The following is an 11,077-nucleotide window of genomic DNA, read 5'->3' as shown; positions in this document are numbered from 1 at the left end:
GAGTCCTCAACCAAATAAGGTTAAATTAGAAAAAAAAATCACATAATTTACAAAGTAAGTTCAGACGAGTTTGTTATTCCCATGAAATTTACTAGTGATGTGATAGAAATGCAACTTTTTCCTAAAACAAAATTTTTTTAAGAAATTGAGCATGCTTACAGAAGTAGTAGTTGTTACTATGAATGAGTTGTTAAAAGCTTTAACTCCTTAGACAAATAGGGTTGACAATGTAAAATTTAGATGCCCTAAAGGCTAGGCTAAAGACAAATTCAAGTTGTATTTGACATCACAAAGAAAGAGAATTATTTTTTCTGTGGTGGCTTATATTATTTACAGCAATGTTATTTGGTAAATACGAAGACATGCTAGAAATTGCAGGCCACAGGGTCATGGTTATAGGTATTGCAGGAGGAGAACATTGGGAGTATGAATTTAAGGTTAAGTTTTCTGAAAGATCAAAAATCATGGGAAAAAAAAGGTAACGGTATAGAATTCAATCTATATGGTGTTACCATAAGAATTGAATGACTAGTTCTTTTTTATGTACATATCAGTATATATGTTATATGAACAATATAAGTCAGAATATATTACAGCTTATATTAATTCCTAGTCAAGGACTAGTACAACAAAACTCGAAGTTTTCCCTAGTGAAGCTATGGAAACTTACCTATTATTGCAAGAAGGAATTTTCAACAAAACATGCTAGTACTCAATAAAGAATTTGAGAGGCCAAAAATAATGATAGAATGAGCATTTGGAACACCTTAATTACAGGTATTGCAAGACAAGAAAAAGGGAGTATAACTTATGAGTTAAGTTTCCTCAAAGATCATAACCATGGAAAAAAAAAGGTATCGTTATGCAATTCAGTTAGATGGTGTTACCATAAAAATTTATTTTTATGACTAGTCCATTTGTTATATACATATTAGTAGATATGTTATATGAGCAATATAAGTCAAAATATTTTGCAACTTATATTGATTCCATGTCAGGAATTTGTCCAGCAAAACTCAAAGTTTTCCCTAGCGAAGCTATGAAAACTTACGGGTTATTGTAGGAAGGGATTTTTCACAAAACATGCTAGTACACGACAAAGGAATTTGAGAGGCCAAAATCATGATTGGAGGAGCATTTGAAACACCTTGGCTCAAGGTAAAAATATCTGATATCAACTCTCATGATACAAGTGCAGACAATTTGTTGGGAAACAGTTTTATCCAAATTTTTGCAAAATATGTATAGGATAACCACAGAAATCTAGAAATTTTTACTATTAATTATGATAGTGAGATAAAGAATTTGCGAAGAGATAAGGCATTTAACAGGATAATGCCCATTAATTTTCGCAGCAAATATGGTGATTGTTATACCAATTCAACTCAACCTATATGCAAGATAAAAGGAAATTTGATAAGACTCTTTTGTCTTTCACGCAACAAGGTTTCAGCAAAATTTCTGAAGAACTTAAGATTTTCTAATAAACTATATAGCAGTATAAGTCATTAGACAGAAATGAAGAAAGTAAGCTTTCTCTCGAAAATGTCAAGAGACTTCCCAGAGGAATTTTAGTGACAATCCTTTGACATGGTGGGTAAAAACAAGATTGAAGCTACTATGAAAATCGAAAAGGAATGCAAGTACGAGTATGTTTGATACAAACCTATACAGATGAAAATGGGGGTAAGAAACATATGCAGGAAATTATCCAGGAGCATATCAATCTTAAACTCATCTAACCTGGAGTATCTGCTGCTTACAATAACCCTGATTTTCTGGTAAGAAATCATGGTGAGATAAGAAGAGAAAAACCCAGGTTAGTAGCTAACAATCAAGGTACTAATGAAGTATTAGAATTAGATGGTTATTACATTTCGAGTATAGAACACTTAATTGACTGCATTAAAGGTGCAAAAGTGTTTTCAAAATCGAATGAGATCAACATGGAAAATGATTCATAAAAGTACATTACATTTTGCACACCACAAGAACAATCTATGTGGAATGTACTTCCCAATGGACTTGCTGATGCACCCCAAATATTTCAAAGAAAGATGAACAATTTTTTCAAAAAACTATCTTGAGTTTATATTTGTCTATACAGACGACATTGCATTTAAAAAATATACAGGATCATGTTAAACATCTTGAGATATTTTCTAATGCATGCCATAGAAAGGGTTTAGTGTCTTCTGAAAAGAAAGCTATTATGGCTGTTAATAACATTGAACTTTTAGGAATTCTTGTTGATGAAATAGATATTGAGTTGCAGGAGCACATTATGGAGAAAATTCGCATTTCTCCTTTCTTAGAGATAAGAAACAACTTCAAAAACATCTTGGGAGTTGTTAATTTTAGAGGAATCTTTATTAAGAATCTTGCAAAGATTTTCAATCACTCTTGAAAAAAACAGAAAGTTCAAACTGGAAATTGAAGAAAATTCACACCCAAAGGATTCATGAGTTGGAACAAGTTTTCAATAACCTGCTAAAGTTTGTTATCCCACAGGATGAAGATGAATTGATAGTCTACACGGATGTCAATGATTATAGATGGGTAGCAGTGCTCATGAAAAAGATAACTACTAGTTGAACCAAAATTTGGCACATCAACGAAAAAGAATTCTTTATGATTTAGAAGATGTTTATTAAAAATGGCCTTTGTTCTTACTAGCCAATGAATTTACTTTAACTGATAATACGAATGTGAAAGCTTTCCTTAAGAATAAACTTGGATCAAAAATTGAGAAAGTTCGTATTATTATATGATAAGCTAAATATCAATATTATTGTTATAATATTGTTATTATTAAATTTCATAAAAATGTTCTAGCAGATTTCTTGACTACAGATAGAGGCATATGAAGCAAGCTCCATCATTTTAAGACTTAGACATCTCAAGAAAAGCTTGAGGAACTTGATAAGAAGTTTGGACAGCTAACGATGAAAGCCCAAATAACTGGTCAAGTCCATCAAGCTAATCTTGAGATGTCCAGATCGCCATCAAGAGTACCAAACTGGTTTCTAGCTTGTTATAGCATAACTTACTGGAACCAATTCCAAAGGCATCGCCTTCAGCGATGGCTAGAGAATTAAGAGAACAGGGCACCAAACCTGCAATTAGAAAACGAGGCCCTACAACTATAGCAGCATATTCAAGTAATGCTTGCACAAGGCCGTCAGCCAAACTTCGGTGATGAGGCAATTGAATTACAAAAAGTGCAAACTCCTGATAACTCAATATAATCCAGCACCTCGGGGTTAAAGAGGGAGTAATTAACCTTAGGTCAGTGACATGCGCTTCTAATTTTACTAGTAGCGATTCAGTATCTTCTATTTTTGCTTGGCAGGTTTACCAGAGAATGTGGAAAAAACTGGTTTTCGCAAAGGACTCAACCTAAGCAAGATTGTAGTAGACGCATCCAGAAATATAACAGGATCTAGATGCTCAAAAGGTCGAAACTAGAAAAACTTCGAGAGTGGTATGATTTTGGAGCTCTTGCTTCACGTCATACTATGTCACAAGATTTCCGAAAATCTTAAAACTTCCCGAGTGGATCGGTGAGGCAGTTTATGAGGCATGGCAAAACAATCCCCACCTAAGACGAGGAGATATTTAGGAGCTTAAATTTGTCTCAGCAACTCAAAAATTTATAGGAAAAGAATCTCATCAAGTATTTCATTTCATCAAATTGCAAAGAGCTAATATCATAGCATTCAACAGTAGGTAAGACTGACACACAAGAAACTCACCTTGTATCATCTCTCAGTGAGGAAGAAATAACTATCAGAAAAGCTTGCGAATATTAGGTTTGTCTCACTGAGATGGACAAAGGGATATCCGTTTAAAATTCTTTGAGAAAAATTAAATGGATCATTTCTGTTAAACTGAATGACAGAAAAAAACACCAAGTTTGCATAAAGCATTCTTGAGAAGAAAAGAATGCTTGTTTCGGAGAATAAGCTACATGGAACGGGTGTCACAAGGAAGAAGGCATGCAACATGATGCATGTTGAGCAATGGCATAACCACAAATGTCCTTGTTGTGAAAAACAGAAAAAACCCTTGTTCGAGACAAAAACTCGGGTAATCTAAAAGAAACCGAACCTAAAGTCAGAGAAGGGTAAAAAAAATAATTTCTACAGAACAAGGTAAAAACCACAAAATATAAAAAATCAAAAGGAGAACTGACGGCAGAAGAGGACAAGGGCGCCAAGAGTCAGAAAAGTAAAGAACACCAGTTGGCAAGCACATGGCAGATAAACCATAATGACCATAGTGGAAATAGGAAAGTTAAAATGCGTGATGAACGCAACAACGTCATCTAAGAGAAGCTTGAAGTCCGTAATTGTACCCTCATGCTATTATAAATAAGGAACTAGGAAACAGATGAGGATCATCAAAAATTTTCTCTAACTCTTCAATACATGATATTTTGAGTCCTTTTAATTTTTCAACATTAACAATTTCAGTTTATGGTATTTTCCTCACAAATGTAGTCCTTTTTCTATGAGAGGCTGAACAGTTATCTCCTCCTGTAGAGGAAGAGAATATTGATATAATATTGCAAATTTTTCTTCAATAAATTCAAGTTTTCTCTTCAACTTGCTCGTCCAAAATCTTATTAAGTCTCTGACTTGGAGTTTCTTTACGCCCTAAGTTAGGAAATGAAATAGGATTGTTGTTTGTTGTTGAATGAGCCAAGTGCTTGCGAACCATCTGCTACGGTAGTGTGCTTAGAGTTAGTCTGTTAAATCGAGGACTTGAAAAACTTGGGAACAAAGCAGCCAAGGTAAGGTATGAATTTCTGGAGGCTTAATATTATTTTAAAAGCTTGTTGGGCCAAATTGATAGCATGGGGATGGACTAAACTGATTTTTGCTTAAAGACCAAAATGGTCACTAATTGAGCCTAGGTACCAAAATTAAGGATATTTTGAAAGGTGGATACCAAAATCAAAATTTTCGAACTTTGGGTACCAACACTAAAATAGGGGTAAAGTTAGGGTACTAAATTGAAATTATCCCTTAATTATGGTCAATTTTTGTTAGGTTAAGTTGGACTTTTCCAAAATTAAATTAGCATGGATTAATTTGAAAATGGTTTTCAAACAAAAAAGCATTTATATATTACATTACATAATGGTCCTTACATTACCTCCCAAAATAATTTGATTATGACTACTAAAAACAAAATGGATAACCAAGAAAATGCACAAATCTGGCATGTTAGGCTAGGCCATATCTCTCAAGATAGAATAAAAAAGTTGGTGGACTCAGAGAGTGTCGAAAGAGACAATGGAAGAGTCCTATCTAAGAGGGAAGATGATAAAAAAGCCCTTTGTAGCACAAAGCACACTTAATAGCGATCAGTTAGATTTTGATCCATTCAGACATCTGGTGGTCTCACCTACTTCATATTTTTTTAAGTGGTTATTATAAGTTTTATTCAGTGCAGTTAGAACATTTAGTGAGGATGACGCGTTCAAAGATAGAATTCGTCGCCTGACATTGAACAACAGTCAGATCTTTCTAAAATGTGTTTGAAGCTCTTTAAACCTGTGGCCACAGTAATAGATTTAATGGGGAATTTTACTAGGTCGGTCAATAGAATAAACACGTTTAGAGTAATGAGCATAGATGTCTAGTTTAGGATGGGAACCGATGCCCAATTCCATGCTCTAGAATTATATCGGGAGACAGATGACTGAAGAGCCATACTTGTATGGTACTCTAGACCATAAATATTCTCAATATTTACCTAATCTTTATTGCCATAGATTGTTGATAAACAGCCATCCACGATGACGGGCTATTCTGGATTATTGGTTAATCAGAAGTAAGAAATTAAATTAAATTAATTATATTGGACACAAGCCAATGTCTAACTAAGGGTAAATCTAAAAAGTCACACACAAATCACTAAACAAATTTAGAATTAATTTTAGAAGAAATGAGTTAATTTAAATAGTTTCAATTAATTCTTGGAGAATAAATATTTAGATCATCAAATGGGAGAATTCATTTGATGGATAGCGATTACCCAACATTTAATTAATTGATTAATTAAAATTAGGCCTAGTATAATGAAATTAGTTAGATTAATTTAATTGGGCTTGATTTAGTTAGTTAATTAGATTAACTAATTATTGGAGCTAGGCTTTATTTAATTAAATTAGATAAACCAATTGACTTTTGTTAGATTTTAAATTAATTGGATTAATTTAAATTGCCTATTATTAAATCAAGCTCAATCCACCTAATACAAGTCCTAGCTAATTTCTCTTTGACTAGAAAGGGAGAGTTGAGGCTCCTCCCTGTGGAAGAGGGGTCAATTGAGTGGAGGTTCTTAGAAAGCTCCACTTGGTTAAAACTTGCCTAGTTTGGACACACTAGGTGTATTTCATACTTATGGAAAGTGGTATCTTTGAGATATAGATGGTAAGTGAATAAATATTATTCACTAATACACAACACACCTACCACTAACATACTAGCCAGAACCGGCCACCCACACACAACTCACAATTTTCTCTCTTTCTATACCCTACTTTGTGTTTTTCTTGAACTAGTTTCAAGAGAAAACCTAAATAATCTGATTCACTAATCTAATGGTGGAATTTGGATTAGTTTCTTCCAACGAAAATTATTTTCGTTGCATCATGATCCATCTAATAGTGGATCGGCTTTTACACTTCCGACGTGTGGTGTGGACGAACATAGAGAGGATCTAAGTTGATCCTTGCTTGAACGAAAACCCGGATGAGCAACGTTAGCACCCAATTTCTCAAAGAAAATCAAAAAGCTATAATTCAATTTATGATTATTGCACCTCTCTTTTTGATGTCTTGCCATAGCCACAGCTTTGTGTATATTTTATTTTAAATACGTTTCAACTTTCAAGTATCAAATACACAAAAAAAATCAAGAAAAACACCCCTTTGATTGGTTGTAAATACCCCTTAATTGGTTATAAATTTAATTTATTTTACCACTTTCGCTACTCTCTTTTATTTCCTGGCTATTACATGTTCCTTTCATTGCTTGCAAGGATTATGATCATCTTTGAAGATGTTCAACTCATCTTCATTAGATGGGGTGTAATTGATAAGGTATTTATTCAAATGCATTTCATTAACAGTGTACTTATGTGAGTACGATCCACATCATTGTATTCACTAGATTCAATCTCATCCCCAATTAGAGCTAATACACCTCCTTTGAAAATATTAAATTATATTTTTCTTCAAACAAGTTTTGAAATTTACCCTTCTAAAAATTCTCAATTATACTTAACTCCCTTCCATTAGGATTTAGATGAAAAATATTAGATGAAAAATACTAACGTCAGCAAAGAAAAATACATAAATTTTTAAATTTGTCCCTCATTTAACATTCCCATGTATATTTTTATACTTATAAAGGAATAATTGTAATATACATATGGATTAACATCATTATATTTTTTTTCTTTATAAGTATAAATTATTAAATAAAAACATTAAATGAGGGGTAAAATTGATAAATTATGTAATTTTTTTGCAAACGTCAATATTCTCATTAAAATTCTAATAAAAGAGGGTCAAGTATAAACAGTAAATTTTCAAAGGTGTAAATATCATTTCAAAAAATTTTTTGGGGGAAAGCCCAAATTATTACATTTCATATTTTTGTTTCTATGTCGTTTTAAGCATCTCAAAGCTCACACAAACTTTTACTGACATCAGTTTTCAATCATGCACGTCATTTGAATTTATGTAAATTCTATGAGATGTAATTTGATATAATTCGTAAAAACGTTGATTTGTGTAAAGGCCATTTGAAGAGAAATTGTAAGACATATCCTCCTACACCTTAAGGTATCTTTGTTAATGAAATTAGAATGATCAGTAATAGTATTTGAAAGGATTACAAACATGGTATGTAGCTCACATTATGTAATAACTTGTAAGTCATTGCAACAAGCAAGAGACTAAGTAAAGGGAATGTGACGCTAATGCTTGGAGACGACAAGCAAGTTCTCATAGAAGTCATAAGAACAATTCACTTAGTCATCACAAATGATGTGAGGATAGTACTTAATAAATGTTATTATGTACCTAACATGAATAAGAAAATTATTTCTAAAGCAGAATCGAATTTTCCATTTAATAAAGAATGGTTCTTTAATTCTACTTGATACTTTAGTAAATGGTTTATATACTACTCATTAGCTAATTTATGAACATTCAACCCAAAAGAAAGTTGGAGGACCAAGAATATGCACAAATATTACATGCTAGGAGAGGGTAATCTTACTTCATAACCTTCATGAATGACTACCCATTGTTTGGTAATGTGTGCTTAATGAAGCATAAGTTTGAGCATTTAAAAGTCAAAAAATTCAAACTAGAAATAGAAAACAAAACATGCCATACAATCAAAACCCTTTGATTTGATCCAGGGGTGAGTACTTAAGTGAGGAGTTTGTGAATTATCTAAAAGAGAATAAGAACTTCTCTTGGTGCATGTGTCCTACAATACCATAGCTTAATGGTGTGACCAAAAGTAGGAAATGAAATCCGTTGAGGCACTGTTTGATCAATGATAAATTGTATGACTTTCTCTTTTATTTTGGGGTACAAGTTGGAAATCTCTAGCAAGTTATTGAACATGGCACCATCCAAAACTATGCCCAAAATGCCATGTGATATGTCATGACAAATCACTATCATACAAGTATTTGAAAATATGCGAGTATCCCGTGTATGTCAACAGACGTGTCGAAGATAAGTTAGATACAAAACTCATCTTATGCAGTTGAGTATACAAATAAACTACTGGATACTATTCCTACGATCCACTAGGAACTAAAATTATTTGTTCAAGAAACACAATATTCTCCAAATAGGGTTTTCTATTGGATGCTCAAGGGGAAGAGTAGCAAGTTAGAGAGACACCCGTGGCACCCCATACTGAATCTACTAGTGTAGAATCTCTATAGGTCGACTATATTAATTCTACAATGCCCCAGTTATATGGAATGGTAGGTTTGATTATTGATAGACTAAAAATTAAGTAATTAGGTTATCTTAATTTTTTAGCCTATTTGATAAAGCCCAAAAGCATTAATTGATTTGAAAATTTTATTGGGCTTGCATTCAATTAATTAGAACCATTAAATTAGGGTTTATGTTCAATGAATTGAATTAATTGGATTATGGCATGGTTTTAATTAGAAATGAAGTCAAAGTCCAAGCCAACAAGCCAATTGAAGAGAGGACTATTTAAGAGGGAGCATGACCAACACTTTAGCACTTGAGAGTCAAAATTCGGTCTTAAGCACACAAGACTCTCTCTAATTTTTCTCCCCAACAAATAGTTTCTTGCCTCCTCTTTTCATTCTTTCTCCAAAATCCTTACAGTCAATAATTGATTCTTTCATAACCTTCATCAATAATAGCATAATCTTGAAGGATAATTTCATCTTGAAACTTGCTCTCGAGGGAGGGTGCATGTGGTCTTACCATGATTCAAGAAACAAAATGGCTCATTTCAATTTTTTCAAGAAACGGAGGAGGTTTCCTTGCAAGAAAGGGATAGTCTTCGAAAACATTCAATTCATGTCCATCAGATATAGTGCAATTAATTAGGTATTAATTCTGATCTAATTCAATTGGAAATCTATTTCTGGAAATGAGATCCGCAAAGTTGTAGCAATGAGATGCATGTATTAATGGCCAATTATTAAGTTATGAATATTTATTTCCACCACATAGCATTTTGGAGCCTATACGTAACTTTCAAAAAATGTATTGTAAGTTTGTCACATCATTACCTGACTATTGGAAGGAAAGGAAATCTACATATAATGAAATTAAAGGAATACGTTTAGACACACAAGTACCTGAATGTGAAAGCGATTTTCTGTTGGTAATTTATCTTCAAATCCCTGATAAGAAGCACAATAGACAACAAAAGTTGAAGGTCGTACCCAAGAAAGTAAGCAACGGAATTCATTATGCATCCATACCAAATTATCAATATCAATCACTTCTTCTTTCAGAACGCCCATCATTAGACGAATTATATCACCACCATTTGCCTCTGTTGTGTCATTCTGCATTTGCTTTTGAGCAATTGTAGCCCTCAACTTTGTAGCCAGATCATTGCTTCCACTATCAAGGTCCGTGTTGCCTTGATTTACATGTGAGGATGTTGACGTAGAGGCTTCATCTATCCGACCCTCAAGATTCTCTAATGGAGGGAATAAGTCATCCAAAGAAGCATCATTTGGAGGATCACTAAATTTACTGAGTTCATTTCCTCTTGAATTGATTGAGGCCTTCACAACCTGCATAAGCAAGCAAACAAGGAAATATAATAGCAGATTCATATTGGCTAATTGAAAAATAAATAAAAATAAGATGCCAATATAACAATAACCCCCTACTGGCCTTAATATACTCTATTCTTCTCGGCTCATGGAAAAGTATAACTAAAGAGAGTGACAAGAGAAAGAAATAAATTTCTTTACCGTATGTCACACATTGGCTTACTACTAAATATTTAGGATTATGTAAAACAAATATTTAGGTAGGATTTACAAATTTCGATGATTGAAGAAGAAATGAAAACCAAATTGGGGGCACATGAATTGATTTAACAGGAGTGAAGCTAGGGCATGAAATCCAAACAATGAACTATGTCAATTTGATAACACAGATAAAAAATTTATCATGAGAAATCAGATACTGTCTTATAAATTTTCAAATAGAAAACAAACATTCAAATGGACTAGTTTCACAACCTAGTTTGGTAATCCCTAGTACATTGTTCAAAGTACTCCTGAAAACATATTATTCCGTTAGTCTACTACCATGCATTGTCATTATCAGTTTTCTAAACAGAAGTTTGTGTACTTGGTGGTAATTGATAGTTAATAGAAAGAGCTGTAACTATTATTATATAAACATCCTACATCTCATGTAACAATCAATAATAACATAATATATATAAACAAATCAAGACAAATATAAACTGACGAAACTTACCTTTTGAGGGCTATGATCTTGGCCCTTACGGTTGAAATCAAG

At 33.0% G+C, this 11,077-nt stretch overlaps 1 protein-coding gene across 1 annotated transcript in view; it reads right to left on the bottom strand.

Moving 5' to 3' along the window:
• The window catches only part of LOC105159807 (MAP3K epsilon protein kinase 1), a gene marked incomplete in the record, with an annotated part of 42,544 nt that overhangs the window by 23,633 nt on the left and 7,834 nt on the right, over nt 1–11,077 (bottom strand). Inside the window, 3 exon segments of the mRNA XM_020693523.1 lie at nt 9,889–9,933; nt 10,015–10,335; nt 11,036–11,077. Of these exon segments, the coding sequence (XP_020549182.1) occupies nt 9,889–9,933; nt 10,015–10,335; nt 11,036–11,077 (408 nt within the window).

The sequence above is a fragment of the Sesamum indicum genome, linkage group LG4, assembly GCF_000512975.1.
Source record: "Sesamum indicum cultivar Zhongzhi No. 13 linkage group LG4, S_indicum_v1.0, whole genome shotgun sequence".
NCBI lineage: Eukaryota > Viridiplantae > Streptophyta > Magnoliopsida > Lamiales > Pedaliaceae > Sesamum > Sesamum indicum.
This window is presented reverse-complemented; position numbering and strand designations above follow the sequence as displayed.